The following is a 17,117-nucleotide window of genomic DNA, read 5'->3' on the forward strand; positions in this document are numbered from 1 at the left end:
ATAGCTGCTTTCAACTACCTGAAAGGGGGTTCCAAAGAGGATGGCTCTAGACTGTTCTCAATGGTAGCAGATGACAGAACGAGGAGTACAATCCCAGCTCCCTCAGCCTCTCCTCATAAGTCATGTGTTCTAGACCCCTAATCATTTTTGTTGCCCTTCGCTGGACTCTCTCCAATTTATCCACATCCTTCTTGTAGTGTGGGGCCCAAAACTGGACACAGTACTCCAGATGAGGCCTCACCAATGTCAACGATCACATCCCTCGATCTGCTCGCTATGCCCCTACTTATACATCCCAAAATGCCATTGGCCTTCTTGGCAACAAGGGCACACTGCTGACTCATATCCAGCTTCTTGTCCACTGTCACCCCTAGGTCCTTTTCCGCAGAACTGCTGCCTAGCCATTCGGTCCCTAGTCTGTAGCTGTGCATTGGGTTCTTCCGTCCTAAGTGCAGGACCCTGCACTTATCCTTATTGAACCTCATCAGATTCCTTTTGGCCCAATCTTCCAATTGGTCTAGGTCCTTCTGTATCCTATCCCTCCCCTCCAGCGTATCTACCACTCCTCCCAGTTTAGTATCATCCGCAAATTTGCTGAGAGTGCAATCCACACCATCCTCCAGATCATTTATGAAGATATTGAACAAAACCGGCCCCAGGACCGACCCTTGGGGCACTCCACTTGATACCGGCTGCCAACTAGATGTCCTGCAGGGGGCTAAGACGATCAAGACCCTAGGTAAAGGGACACTTGGTTTGTGCAGAAGGAGGGCAGGAAGCCCCACAAGCTGAAGGGCAGGAGAGGGAGTAGCCCAGGGGAAGGAACTGCTAGTTCAAGTGGTTTACTGCTATCCCTAGGGCCCCTGGGCTGGGACCCAGAGTAGAGGGCGGGCCTGGGTCCCTCCCTCTCCACTCCCCTCCTTTAGGACACTATGGGGCAGTTAATACTCCAGTTCAAGGGCAAGAAATGGTGCCCTGAACAGCCCACACCCCAGAAGAGAAAGCGCGAGACCCATCATAGTAGTGCTGGCAATTTGCCACACTATAGAACGTGGGACTGTGTTTGAGAAAGCAGGGATTCTGAAAAAGGTTTAGGGGTCATAGTGAACAATCAACTCAATATGATCTGCTATTGTGATGCTGTGGCAAAAAGGACTAATACATGATCCTTTGACGTATAAACGGGGGGCCATGAGTAGAAGTAGGGAAATGATTTTAACTCTGTTTATGGCATTGCTAAGAGTGATACTGGAATACTGTAAAAAGAAAAGGAGTACTTGTGGCACCTTAGAGGCTAACCAATTTATTTGAGCATGAGCTTTCGTGAGCTACAGCTCACTTCATCAGATGCATACCGTGGAAACTGTAGAAGACATTATATACACAGAGACCATGAAACAATACCTCCTCCCACCCCACTCTCCTGTTGGTAATAGCTTATCTAAAGTGATCATCCAGTTTTGGTGTTCACATTTTAAAATGGATTTTCAATAACCAGAGAAGGTGCAGAAAAGAGCCACAAAAATTATTTGAGGGCTGGAGAAAGTGCTTTACAGTGAGAGGCTTACGGAGATCAATCTGATTAGCTTATCAAAAAGATCCGGGAGCGACTTGATTACAGTGTATAAGTACTTTCAGAGGGTGAGAATACTGGCTACAAAAGGCTCTTTAATCTGGCAGAGAAAAGCATAACATGGCTGAAAGCCGGAATCAGACAAACTTCAAATCAGAAATGAGGCACACATTTTTAACTATGAGGGTGATTTGGCATTGGAACAAGCCACCAAAAGATGTGGTGGACATTCCATCTCTTGATGTCTTCAAAGCAAGACTGCATGCCTTTCTGGAAGATATGCTTTAACCAAACAAGTTACTGGGCTTGATTTAGGTTTAACTAAGTGAAATGGTCAGAATACATAATCTAGTGGTCCCTTCTGGCCTTCAAAATCCACAAATCTATGAAAACAGAGCAATTCAATGTAGCAGACAAAGCTATAACATGATCCAGTGACTGGAATTCAAAGCTAGACAAATTCATACTGGAAATAAAGTGTAAATTTTAACTGGAACAATCTACTAAGGGATGTGGTAAATTCTACATCATTTGAAATCTTTATAATTAAGACTGGATATCTTCCTAGAAGTCATGCTCTTGTTCAACCACAAGTTTTTGGGCTTGATGTAGGAATTATTGAGTGACATTTTAGGGGCGAGTCAAACGATATAATTGCAACAGTCCTTTCTGGCCTTCAAATCAAGAATAAACTGCGTAGTGACTGCACCTCAAGCAAGCGTATGTTGAGGGTCCTACTGCAAGCCACATTCCACTGTGCAAAAAAACAGGATTGCAGTCTTCCTATTAGTGGGGAAAAGCCAAGAACAGCTGAGATTTCCCCCAGTGTACAGATGCCAGAGTGAATAAAAATTCATGGATTTAAAAATAAATAGATTTTTTAAAATTTATGATCAGATTTTTTATTTTATTTAAATTATAATTTTTTCTTTATAAAAATACACGCATTTACAATTAAATCTGAATTCAATATAAAAACATGATATGGCCTAAACTTATTATAATCTCTTAAAACATTTAAATAAAAAATAAATACGCTGAATTCATAAGCCTCTATCAAAACTATGAGTTAAAGGCTTCTTTTCTACATAAAGAAAGTATTGGGGGAAAACATCTAATTTTTGAGGCTAAGCTTTATAAATAAGGCACAACAGGTCAGCCTAAGTAAGTTAGGAGACTGTCTCATTTTCAAAAAACTGAAGCAAATAGGAACTTAAACTCCAGTCCCTTTCATTTAGGCGTATTTGAAACATACTTCCCAGGCTGACCTGAAATAATCAGTTTAATTCACTGACTACAATTAATCCCTCTGTTTAATAAATAATTTAGTTATAAACTTGAAACATGTTTTGATAAGATAAAATTACTTATCCAAAACATTTAAGGTTTTGTTCAATAAAAAATGAATTTTATATGCTGTTTCTTGTTTAATTAAATTCCAGTTACCATTCTAAGGCAGCATGACACAAATCATGGGCAAAAAGTTAATTATCTAACAAACAAGCAATATTATATCATTCAACATTTTCTAACATACTAAAACTGTACAATAAATAAGAATCTGAAAATATTAAGCTATATAACTGCTTAAATAAATGTATACAGTTATAGGGTACCATCCTAGTTAGCAAAAAGATGTCCCAAATATAGTATAAAGGCTCTATTTAGTTGTAAATCAACATTTGTTAATGCTTATATCAATCACTGAGAATGCACTTTTCTTTAGAAAATAACTGGAGTAAAAATGGAAAAGTTGATTAAAACTAATTTTTTAAATCAATGCTTTCCACTTAGTGATTTAAATCAATCCACCCTGATAAACACCTAATTCAGGGAGTCAGTCCACCCTGACCGACACCCAAATCAAGGAGTCACAGAGCGTCTGAAAAATCAAGGAAGAATGCCCATTTTAGTAGAGTTTCATTGTTGGTTTTCGCAACAGCCACTAACATCCAGAATTCAAGAGGACATAATTTGGGTGAACAGCTTTGAGGCTGATTGGTAGCCTGCTGAGCAGGCACAGAAGCCAAGCAATGTTGCAAGGAGACTAAAATGAGCCCTAGGATTAGCACTTGCATACTAAAGGCGAGGGGCTTACATTGAGTACAGGTCAGCTCAGAGCCTTTAGGGTAAATTTGGTGTGGAGAATAAAATGTTTCTGCTGACTCCCTGTAGCATTCTCTATTGTACTGTTGGAGACCCTTTTAGCTGTAAGGTCTCTACAGAAAAAGCACTTATCCTTACTGTTGTTCTTCTATCTTCTATATTTCCTACACTAGAAATTATTTTCTCCTTTCCTTCCTTGTATGTACAGCTGCTGGAAAATAAAGGATTAATTAGTGAAAGGAAATAATTAGAGTTGGGAAAGGAAACAATTAGAGTTGGGAAAGAAAACATGAGGCTACACTCCATGATTCCAGGTGAGGAGGCAAACAAGAAAACTTGAAAGAAAGTTGCCAGATTGGTGCTTACTCGGGTTGTTGTATAGCTGTTAATAGCAGTTAACTTACGTGATTAACTCAAAAAAATTAACCATTATTAAAAAAATTAATCACAAACTAATTGCCGTTTTAATTGCATTGTTAAACAATAGAATACCAATTGAAATTTATTAAAATATTTTGGATGTTCTTCTACATTTTAAAGTATATTGATTTCAATTGCAATACAGAATACGAAGTGTACACTGCTCAGTTTATATTTATTTTTTATTACAAATATTTGCATTGTGAAAGTGATAAACAAAAAACTATTTTTCAATTCACCTCAGACAAGTACTGTAGTGCAAACCCTTTATTGTAAGAGTACAACTTACAAATGTAGATTTTTTTTTTGTTACATAGCTGCACTACAAAAACAAAACAATGCAAAACTTTAGAGCCTACAAGTCCACACTCGGTCCTACCTTTTGTTCAGCCAATTGCTAAGACAAACAAGTTTGTTTACCTTTACGGGAGATAATGCTGCCCACTTCTTATTTACAGTATCACCAGAAAGTGAGAACAGGCGTTCGCATGGGACTTTTGTAGCTGGCATTGCAAGGTATTTACGTTCCAGATATGTTAAACATTCATATGCCTCTTTGTGCTTCAGCTACCATTTGAGAAGACATGTTTCCATGCCGATGATGCTCGTTAAACAAAATAATGTGTTAATTAAATTTGTGACTGAACTCCTTGGGGGAGAATTCATAGAATCATAGAATATCAGGGTTGGAAGGGACCCCAGAAGGTCATCTAGTCCAACCCCCTGCTCGAAGCAGGACCAATTCCCAGTTAAATCATCCCAGCCAGGGCTTTGTCAAGCCTGACCTTAAAAACCTCTAACGAAGGAGATTCTACCACCTCCCTAGGTAGAGAATTGTATGTCTCCAGTTCTATTTTACCCCATCCTGCCATATATTTCATGTTATAGTAGTCTCGGATGATGATCCAGCACATGTTGTTCATTTTAAAAACACTTTCACTGCAAATTTGACAAAATGCAAAGAAGATACCAATGTGAGATTTCTAAAGATAGCTACAGCACTTGACCCAAGGTTTAAGAATCTAAAGTGCCTTCCAAAATCTGAGAGAGATGAGGTGTGGAGCATGCTTTCAAAAGTCTTAAAAGAGCAACACTCCAATGTAGAAACTACAGAACCCGAAGCACCAAAAAAGAAAATCAACTTTCTGCTGATGGCATCTGACTCAGATGATGAAAATGAACATGCTTTGGTCCGCACTGCTTTGGATTATTATTGAGCAGAACCGGTCATCAGCATTGATGCATGTCCTCTGGAATGGTGGTTGAAGCATGAAGGGACATATTAATGTTTAGCATATCTGGCATGTAAATATCTTGCGACACTGGCTACAACAGTGCCATGAAAACGCCTGTTCTCACTTTCAGGTGACATTGTAAACAAGAAGCGGGCAGCATTATCTCCCACAAATGTAAACAAACTTGAATGTCTGAGCCATTGGCTGAACAAGAAATAGGACTGAGTGAACTTGTGGGCTCTAAAGTTTTATACTGTTTTATTTTTGAATGCAATTTTTTTTTTTTTACATAATTCAACATTTGTAAGTTCAACTTTCATGATAAAGAGATTGCACTACAGTACTTGTATTAGGTGAATTGAAAAATACTATTTTTGTTTTTTACATTGCAAATATTTGTAATAAAAAATAAATATAAAGTGGGAACTATACACTTTGTATTCTGTGTTATAATTGAAATCAATATATTTGAAAATGTAGAAAAAACCCAAAAACATTTAAATAAATGGTATTCTATTATTGACAGTGCGATTAATTGTGATTAATTTTTTTAATTGCTTGACAGCCATAGTGCTCACACATCAGCCTTAATCAATATTGGCAGAAGATAGAACCATAAGCTGTCCACAGCTGCTTTTTCTAGGCATGCTGGGAGAGGAGCAACCAGTTGAAGCACTGTGTACATTTGTTGTCTTATAAGATCATCCAAGACTTGTCTGAAGTATAACAAGTGTGGGATTTTAAAAATAAATCCAGTGAGATGATTCCAGGCACTTGAGGAAGACAGACAAAACACCAATAATATTGTTTAGCTAGGCCACACTTTAGCTAAGTAACACATCTGGGAACTATCTGGCAACAAGACATCCAGTGCAGGTTATCCTTCTTTCTGTAAGTTGTGCCACCCAGGTGGCCACTACTGGCTGCCCCACATCTCTCTCTCTTTACCACCAGGGGGAGGGGTGCCCCCAGTTCACTCCCCCACACACTGACCCCAGCACTGGGTTCTGACTGCCCAACCCCTTGTATGAAAATTAAGGGAAGAGTGGGTTGACTCCTTGCCATACAAGACATTAGGAGGCCCAATTCTATTTCCCACTTTCTTTAGGAGATTCCCTCTAATCTGTGGTGGAACTGGACACACTATCAAATGCTTATTCACATGAGGCATCCATCAAGTTATGACAACATGAATTTTACAATATGTCCTAACCCACCAGTTCCCTGGGCTGCTCAAGAGAAGGTGAAACAACCCCACATTGCGCCCAGGCCAATCTGGCAGTGAGGGAAAAATTCCTTCCCATCCTCCCAAAAAATAACTAGGATGATGCCCAAAGCAAGGCCCCAAAACCTGGATATCCTACTCTCATCCCAAGAGGAAGAGCTTTGTTCACGGTGCAGAATGACACCTCAGGCAGGGGGAAGGGCTTACAAACCGTCAGCTGATGGCTCAGGAGCCAAAAGACTAACATGGCCTTCTGTCCAGCCAGCCAGTTAAGGTTCTCCCCCTCCCCGCTCAAGTCCATGAGGAAGGGAGGAAATAAGAGGGGCAATCCTTAAAGGAGCCAAAGACTTTCTTTCACCTGCTGGTCCAGACAAAGGCTCTCCAACCTCGGAAGGTGCATAGGAGGGGACCTCGAGTGAGGTACTTCTTGTAATATACATTAGTGCTTTCTCTTTGTAATATAAAATTCCATTTTCTAGTCATAAAGGTAACTAAGACAGTTGTGTGTGTATAAATGTCAGTGAAACAATATTATAATAATCATGCTTTATAAATAAAAATAATTTTATATGCTCACCCAAGGCTTCTCACAAGCTTTGCAAATTCTAAAAGGCAGGTGTTTGAAGGCAGACGAAGTTGTCCTTCAGCCAAAGCTAGCTGGCAGTCTTCAAATGTGTAGTCTGTTACTGAAACTCCCAAAGCCCTTGAGTAAAGAAATCCGATACAGTAAATATCATCTCTTTTGATACACAAATCTATCTTTTACACACACACACACCCTCCCACCCCTTTATTACCTTGGCTCTGTACAGCATTAAACCCTATACAAATATATCAAAGCGAAAATTTAAAAAGTGAATAGACAATGGGGAAAATGTAAGTACACCTCTACCCCAATATAACGCGGTCCTCGGGAGCCAAAAAATCTTACCGTGTTATAAATGAAACCGCGTTATATCAAACTTGCTTTGCCCTCAAGCATTTCCGTTATTAATAGTCACTTCCTGCCCCGACTGACCCCTCAAAACCCCCGACCCATCCAACCCCCCCTGCTCCTTGTCCCGACTACCTCTCCGGAGACCCCCTGCCCCTAACCACACCTCCCAAGACCCCACCCCCTATCTAAGCCCCCCTGTTCCTGGTCCCCTGACCAACCCCTGAGACCCTCTGCCCCTTATCCAACCCTTCAGCCCCGGCCTGGCACCGTGTCGGAGCCAGATACACTGATCCGCCCCACCTCACCCCACCCCCGAGCGCTGCTTTACTGCGTTATATCCGAATTCGTGTTATATCAGGTCGTGTTATATCAGGGTAGAGGTGTATAAAAAACTAAAGATACATTCTACGGAAACCTGCTGCATGAATGTTTACTTTGACTCTTCAGATACAAGTCCAAGGAGATACAAAAGAAAAGAACACTAAGGATAATATAATAGGCGAACAAAAATAAGGAAATAAAATTCACATCAAAGCTTCCTGAAGTATGACCATGGAAAAAATACCACCGACCTACAGGGTCCCAGAGCCCAAGCTCAGCCCCAGCCCAGAACTCTACACAGCACTGAAACAGCCCCACAACCCGATCCCCTGTGAGCCTGAGTCAGCTGGCACGGGCCAGCCATGGGTTTTTCTTTGCTGTGTAGACATACCCAGAAACTGAGGAGGATGGTGTCCTAAGGTGAAACTGACACAGGGAGCCCAAAGACTGAAATTGACCAGGAAGCCCAGAGCTGAGGAAAAATTGATGAAGGCTCCTTACTCATAGGTGCAACCGACAAGAATGCTTGTGAAAGTGATGATGGCACCCTATGAGAAGGGTGCTTTGGTGTAGACACACACTCTGTTGGCATCTGCTTGAATGACTTCTCAGCTTGCCTGAGTCTTGTTTGTTTCTCCCATGAGGAGAAGGGGTCTCTGACTGCTCCAATAGGATCTTAGTCTGCTATGGCAAATTCTTATATTGACAAGGTCTCTTACGACCTTTGCAGCTTGGAGAGAGATTTTCCTCATCTCCGAAGTACTGGAGGCATGAATAGAGCAGGTGGAAGTCACCTGATCCCTCAAAGCCTCTTTGAAGATGTTCTAAAGGAGTTTTCCATAAGAAACAGATTTAAGCCTTGATTCACTAATCTGCCATGTATGTTCTTGAAAACCTTGAAAATCACACACACTGCTGTCAAGTGACTCTCCCCAAGGAAGATACAAGGAAGACAGTTGTGTCTTTCTTTTAGAAGTATCACTCTTGAAGCCAGGAGATAGAGGACGAGACATACTGTAGGCAGTCCAGTGAAATTTACTAATTTCCTACAACTAACCTAGTATTTAAGCTTTTTTTTTTTCAATACCAATAAGCCAAAAAGAAATAGAAAGGAGTATGTGAAAATCTAAACTAGCTGCTTCATGAAAAAAAATCCTACCTACTTATCTTAATCTAAAACTAAATAGAGTGGGAGAAGGAACACTGAGAAGTTCCAACTCTTCGACAGGGTAACCACAAATTGCTGATTGGAGGTTGGGGTCGCTCTTCCTCTTCTGCTCTTGAGGGCAGAAGCTTGAGAGTATGAGGAACACATGCACGTCCCCCGACTTCTAGATTTAAAAAAAAAATCCAAACGCCTGTGCAGGGGTGACAGCACATCATGAATGGGATCCATATGCACAGGAGCTCAAAGAACCACCACCATTACTTCAAGGTTTTATTCAAACTGTAGCTCACAGAACATTTCCTAAAGGTACACAATGAAAAAGACAAGTGTGTACCTAGCATGAAATACAAGCAAGCTTAACTTTTTCCCAAATAGTTGGGACAAAAAGTGATATAAAGAAAAAAAATCTTGAAGTTCCCATAATCCAAAATAAATTAAGAACTTTTAGTTTTGCTTCATAGAGCTTGATACTCCGAGGTGCCAAAAAGGGGGCCTCAGCTGCCATGATTCTGCAGAGTAATTTTTTTTTTGATTGAGTAGCACTGTGTTTGCTATACTGAAGGTCAGAGAAAAACATCTGAAATAAGTGTTTAATCACTTTAAATTCCATGGAGACTACTGCTACATATAGTTTTAAAACCAGCTTTTCAAAATAATAATTTAGAACCCTCTAAGGCAGTGGTTCTTAACCTGGGGTGTGAGACGCCCTTTCTGGGGGTGCGAGACATACCAGATTTTTTTAGAAAGTACATCATCGAAAACACAAATTAAGCACCTATATATTTATTAACATTATACATTTTTTAACAAATTACTGTAATATACAAACAAAATATATCTAGGTTTAAAGAACTGACCTACTTCAACTATTTTTGATAAGGGGCGCGAGAACATATTTTGAGCACCAAAGGGATGCAGGCTGCAGTAAAGGTTAAGAACCACTGCTCTAAGGTATACAATTAATTCAAAATGCTTCCTTCCAACATGCATTACTTTGCATTTATCAACAAAGAACTGTATCTGCAATTGTGTAGCCCATTCACCTACTTTGGCTAAATTCCTCTGAATTTCCTTACAGTCCTCTTTGACTAACCTAAATAATTTTGCATTATCTGCAAATCTTGTGATCTCATTGCTCATATTCCTTTCCAGATCATTCATAAATGTATTAAACACTGAATCTAATACAGAGCCTTGAAGCATGCCATCACTAACCTCATGTCTGATGAAAATTGACCATTTAATCCTATTCTTCATTCACTGGATATTAGCTAGTTTTTGATTCATGACAACACTTTGCCCCTAAGCCCCAAATCATTTAGTAGCTGCTTCTCAGGGAGAATGTCAAAAGCCCCAAACACTTCTCCTTTATCTACAATTTATTGAGAAGTTCAAAGAATTCTAATAGATGAGTAAGACATGATTTTCCTTTGCAGAAACTACGCTGGTTAGATGCTAACAAATCAGGATGGTAAAACAATCAATAATGATGGAATAAAGCAGAAATATTCTATTATTATTAGCATTCTGTATTTGAAAAGAAGCTGGATACTATTCATAGTTTACAGTGATAATGAAATACGTTTTATTCTGACAGTATCGAGGCAGGATGCTAAACGACTGCTAAATCTAAACACTCATGTCTGCAGTAGCCAAGAGTTTTAAAGAAATTGGCTGATGCAATTCTGAAGCACTGATTTTGATACTTAACTAACTGTAGAATACTGAGGAAGTCCTATAGGATTAGAAAAAGCAACAGTTATGCCAATATTTAAAAAGAATGAATGGGGTGATCCAATAAGTACAGGCTGGTTAGCATAATATCAGTCCTAGGCAAAGACACTGAGGGTGATATAAGGATGTAATCAGGAAGAACTCTCTAAAACAATAGCTTCTAAAGTTGAAAAATAAAACAAGTTTAAACGGTGCTACTCAGCTCAAACCATTTGCAAGGGAACCTTGACATGAAGTTTAAAGATTTCCTGGAGGAACGCCTTCTTTCCTTTCAAAAAACTTAATAAGCATGCAATAGACAGAACTTCCCCCTGGACATAATGTAATTCTCCAAGGCAGAGTCGTATTGTCCGATAATTTCATAGGTAAGAATTTTCCCTCTGTCTCCACCATATCATACAGATACTTTGGGATGCAGAAAGCAGTAAATTGTCCCAAGGGAGGAAGACAGGGAAGATTCATTTAATCCATCTAGATCTGAAAAGGCATTCAAGAGTTAACGGAGCTCCCTGTTTCAGAATACTCTTTTGCCTCAGCAAGAGTGAAGATGTTGACTCTATGTTGTTTGAGAAAGTGTGGATGGAAGTGCCTGTAGTAGCCTTATGAACTCCTCATAAAATATGAGCAATCTCTCCGTCCACAAAACGGCTGCTCCTTTCAGAGTGCATAGTAACGAGGCTTTGAATGTCTCTGCTATATTTGAATGTATCTGCTTTATTCCTCTGTAACTCTATTCACATCAACTCATACATTTCTACTTACTTACTATTACAAACTTACTATGTTTGGATTCAACACTTTCTATTATATGAGAAAGATCATGGTAATCTTGGGGATAGAAGCCTGGTTAGTTCACAGACATAAAAGTCTTTTAGACCAATTCTGAGATAAGGAAGCAACAGCCTCTGCTTCTGAGTGCCTTCCTTCTGCAGTACCTTTTTTTTGGTTTCCCAATTGGACTTTGATACAAGCAGGTTCATCAACAAGCTTCCAACCTGGCCTGTGATGTACCAAAAAGCTACCTGATCTGGACTGCAATCCCTTGCTGAGCCATCTGACCCTGATTTTTCTTCTTGGTGTAGAACGCGAAGGAACAGGGGCAAAAGCTTCTGCCAGGATGTGAACAAAGCTACTTCTCTAAGCAGTACTGAAGGTTTTCTGTCTCTTTGGCAGTTATATACACACCATATTTCTGATCTTCAAGATTTAGATGTACCCCGGATGTGAAAACTTAGAGAAGATTACATTAGCCCTCTTAGCTATAGTATCATACTAGGAGTTCATATTTAATTGTTTATCTACCATTTATCTCCAACTCTTTTTGCATTCCAGGATACAGTCCCCCAGTAATCTGCTGGAAATGGAGGTGTGAGCTTGATGGTCCACAGCATGAGGCACATTTCCTCCTGTTTCCTCCTTGGGCCCACATCCCAGCCCAAGTCATATAGGAGTCCGCATATGTTCCCTCTACATGGGGTCTAGTATCTGTAGTGAAGATCAGCTTATCTAGCCTGGCTAACTAAATAATATTAAGAATGAATTAATTAAGAGATGCTAGTACTGGATCTGGAGTAAGAGCTATATATACTGATTTGTTGCAATTGCTGGCTGGAAGTTAAGCAACAACTCTGTCTGGCATCCACATGAGATCAACTGAGCCTATGAGCTGAGTCAGAGATTTTATCTGAGAAGAGGTAAGTGATAATGTTTAGCAAATCAGACACTATCTTGTTCTGAAATAAAAGAATGTCTTTGACAATAACAACTTAAATGATGGAGTTTTGGGAAGGCTGTAATTGGCCCTTCCACTTTTTGCTCATAGCCATGTTTCTGAAAGCTTTGAGCGATCGCTGCTGAGCCCTGCATAACACGATGAGACAGTCTTCCAGACAAGGAAAGACATGTATCCCTTTAACTTGAAGGGAGGGATGATGTGACATTTTTGAATATCTGTTTTTAAGTTTCGAGTCTAAAAACTGAGTACTCTGCTTTAAAAATGCTTCCTGTTGTAGCAGAAGCTAAAATATCTCCAGCGGCTGTTCCTGATCATATCTCCAGTAGACCTCCAATAGGTTTATTTTCATATTCTGAAGTTTGGGAAGACAATATTGTTATGATTTGATATGTATTTTTGCGAATACAGACTAACACGGCTGTTACTCTGAATACTGTTATGATGAATTTCAGTATCTCCATCTGGAATACTGATCTCCTCATGGACTTGTTGGAGACCAGAGGTCCAACATGGGCTATGTGCCATTGTTTCTCTTTTACCATAAAGAATTTTGTGCCCTTTCCAAAATCTCTCTCTACAGAAGTGGTTCTACTGTTACAATATGTAGGAGATGGTTCATACGAGGGGGCGTACACCACCAGAGAGACTGACAGGACAGTCTGCATGGCATGTATCCTGTGTATGTCTCTCTAAGGAAGAGGGTAGCCACTACATGACCTTTTTTGGAACCCCTGGAGGTGGAGAGGCGGTAGGCTCATCTCCCAGAGAAGAGGATTTAAATCTTTTCAGCCCACGCACCGCACTGTTGAGACAAACCAGTGGCCAATTTGGCTCAGAATGGGGTATCTGGCAGTGGACAGTACCAAATGCTTCAGAGGAAGTTCAAAAACAGCCATTACAAAATAATCTGCTTGCAGGTGAAATTTCTTCTTAACCAGTCAGTTTACACTCCGACCTGAGACTTCACATCCCTAATTTATTTTAATCCTACATAATGGAACAGTGGATGTTCTCCAGACATTATATATTTGGGATGGGAGGGATAGAGGAAATTTTAAATTCAACAGTGGATGTGGGCCAGCAAAAGAATATCTTAGCTGTTGAGCCCAGTGTTAGGATTTTGAAAGATATTTGTCAAGCGTCTATTTCAAGGTGACGGGTTGGAAAGAAGGGAGCAGGAACATTCAAGAACATCAAAAATGAAGGGGAGAATCCAGGTTGCTATTGTAAGATCATGGCAGTGATGTGGGAGAAGTGATGGAGGGAGCAATAAAGTTCAGTGAAGAGTCAAAATAAGGAAGTTTTGTTCTTACCTGAACATTTATCTTTTCATAACAGAGAATCCATCAGTCTAGATGAAACTATTGGGTAACCACACCCACAAGCTCTCACGAAGCAGCTCAGCGGATCCAAGTTTTGATGCTTACCTAGTCCCCCTATGTAAACTCAGGAACTGCATCACAAGCCCATATGTTCTGCCACTTAAAGTCCAAAAATAATTTAAAAATTAAAGAAATAAAAATCTAGACTGACTGACTCCCTATTACAAAACAAATTGATTCTTAACTGTAAAGTTGTCTTATTCTCTAAGACACAACCCAATTGTTTGGAACAGACTACTGGGAATTAGCAATTAGTTCAGACCCCAGAAAGAAAAGAGAACAAATGGAAATGGCAGCTGACTGCAAGACATGACAACAAAGGCAACATCTGCTGTTTATGATTCACAAAACATTACAAAATGGATGCAAGAGTGGAGGACCTCCGTATAGCTGCTTTGCAGATTTCCTCATGAAAGCTATACTTCTCCCTCCTTTCTCACTCCCCAAAAAGTTAAAAATAGGTCTTGTAAAGAGAGCTTTTTTAGACTAAGAAGAAATGTTTTCTCTCTTATAATAATTAATAATTGCTCCTCAGACCTAGTGGGCAATAATTGCTTTTGAAGCTTTGAGACCTCAATTCATGCCAGCATAAGTGATTTAAAAAACACCCATTTTTTGGAAATACTTTTTCTGCCTAAGTAGAATTTTATAGCTTAACAGATTTAGGTAAAGCCACCTTATTTCCTTAGGAGGATAAGAGCAGAATAAAGACAGCGTACTCTCTTGCTTTAGATGACAGGGTAACACTGTTTTAGGAAGCAGTGCAGGTGTTCTCCAAAGAATCACACTGTCAGGGAAGAACTCAAGGCTTTCTTAAAGGATAAGGGACACAATTCACTGGATCTTCCTCGCCCAAATTATGACCACAAAAAATGCAACTTTAAGTGACAAGAACAATAAAGAACCCACCACTGATTTAAAAGATTATTTCCTCAACCACCCCAGTTCCAAGTTAAGCTTCCAACTAATAAGTACTTTAACTGGAAGAGTAAGTTTTGCCACTGTTTTGGTTATCTCAACACGTGAGGGTGAGAAACTAAACTGTTATTTTGGATGACTGGAGGGCCTCCCACAAAGGACATCATTATAAGGACCTATAAGATGCCACGGCTCAGATATTTAATGAAGCCATCAAATAAGAAGCAAAGTTAGGTTGGCATATGCTGATTTTGCAGTGAGGCCATATCCAGATAATTTCATCTAATTCAGACAGAGTCACATGATGAATGAGAACTCTTTCTGGAGAAGTCTCATCAGGATATACATTATGAATAGCTAGTAATGGGTCTGCTATGACTGATGGAGCTGTGTTGATTAGGGCAACGGAAATAATTTTGGCTGGTAGGAGGGCTTACCCCAAGTAACTCAAACATGCCTGGAGAGTATCCTTTGGCCTACTTCCGGGATGGTGTCCCTGGCTTCTGTTTGCCAGAAGCTGGGAATGAGCAACAGGGAATGGATCACTTGATTACCTGCTCTCTGTACCTCTGGAGCACCTGGCATTGGCCACTATCAGAAGCCAGGATACTGGGGTAGATGGACCTTCAGTCTGACCCAGTATGGCCATTCTTATGATATATTCTGTTTCCTTGACTGTTGTAAGGATGTATACTGTATACATGTACAGAGTTCATTCAATAGCAGGATCATCAGGAAATACATCAGAAAAATGGGGTGGATCCTGATATACCCTTCACAGCAAACACTTGACAATGCCAGAGCTGTCTCCTTTGTAATTTCACTTCTGACACTCTGCTGACCTCAAACTGATTTTGAGTAGCCAGTCTCAGCTGGATTTCCCTTCAAAGGGGAAGACGGGTTTTGGATTAAGGTGAAGCGAGACTAAAAAAATTGGATGTTTTGGGGAAGTTGGACCTACCATGGTCTTCATATGAAGAATGGTTAAACTCTAGGTACATAAGAACATAAGAATGGCCATACTGGATCAGACCAAAGGTCCATCCAGCCCAGTACCCTGTCTACCAACAGTGGCCAAAGCCAGGTGCCCCAGAGGAAGTGAACCTAACAGGTAATTATCAAGTGATCTCTCTCCTGTCATCCATCTCCACCCTCTGACAGACAGAGGCTAGGAACACCATTCCTTACCCATCCTGGCTAATAGCCATTAATGGACTTAACCTCCATGAATTTATCCAGTTCTCTTTTAAACCCTGTTCTAGTCCTAGCCTTCACAACCTCCTTAGGCAAGGAGATCCATAGGTTGTCTGTGTGCTGTGAACTTCCTTTTATTTGTTTTAAACCTGCTGCCCATGAATTTCATTTGGTGGCCCCTAGTTCTTATATTATGGGAACAAGTAAATAACTTTTCCTTATTCACTTTCTCCACACCACTCATGATTATATATACCTCTATCATATCCTTCTCAGTCTCCTCTTTTCCAAGATGAAAAGTCCTAGTCTCTTTAATCTCTCCTCATATGGGACCAGTTCCAAACCCCTAATCATTTTAGTGTGCCCTTCTCTGAACCTTTTCCAATGCCAGTATTTCTTTTTTGAGATAAGGAGACCACATCTGTACACAGTATTCAAGATGTGAGCGTACCACAGATTTATATAAGGGCAATAAGATATTCTCCGTCTTATTCACTATCCCTTTTTAAATGATTCCTAACATCCTGTTTGCTTTTTTGACTGCCGCTGCACACTGTGTGGACATCTTCTAAGAACTATCCATGATGACTCCAAGATCTCTTTCCTGATTAGTTGTAGCTATATTAGCCCCCATTATATTGTATGTATAGTTGGGGTTATTTTTTCCAATGTGCATTACTTTACATTTATCCACATTCAATTTCATTTGCCATTTTGTTGCCCAATTACTTAGTTTTGTGAGATCTTTTTGAAGTTCTTCATGGTCTATTTGGTCTTAACTATCTTGAGCAGTTTAGTATCTTCTGGAAACTTTGCTACCTCACTGTTTACCCCTTTCTCCAGATCATTTATGATTAAGTTGAATAGGATTAGTCCTGGGACTGACTCTTGGGGAACACCACTAGTTACCCCTTTCCATTCTGAAAATTTACCATTTATTCCTACCCTTTGTTCCCTGTCTTTTAACCAGTTCTCAATCCATGAAAGGATCTTACCTTTTATCCTATGACAACTTAATTTTTTGGGCCTTTGATGAGGAACCTTGTAAAAGGCTTTCTGGAAATCTAAGTATACTATGTCCACTGGATCCTCCTTGTGCACATGTTGACCCCCTGAAAGAACTCTAATAGATTAGTAAGACATGATTTCCCTTTACGGAAACCATGTTG

General features: G+C 40.0%; 1 protein-coding gene across 1 annotated transcript in view; it reads right to left on the reverse strand.

The window, feature by feature from the left end:
• Positions 1-17,117, reverse strand: part of LPCAT1 (lysophosphatidylcholine acyltransferase 1) — a gene marked incomplete at its 5' end in the record, with an annotated part of 126,999 nt that overhangs the window by 39,216 nt on the left and 70,666 nt on the right. Inside the window, one exon of the mRNA XM_084621098.1 lies at positions 7,137-7,262. Coding sequence (XP_084477224.1) covers positions 7,137-7,262 — 126 coding nt within the window. The remainder of the gene's footprint in view (positions 1-7,136; positions 7,263-17,117) is intronic.

The sequence above is a fragment of the Lepidochelys olivacea genome, assembly GCF_965140295.1.
Source record: "Lepidochelys olivacea isolate rLepOli2 genome assembly, chromosome: 2".
Taxonomy (NCBI): Eukaryota; Metazoa; Chordata; order Testudines; family Cheloniidae; genus Lepidochelys; species Lepidochelys olivacea.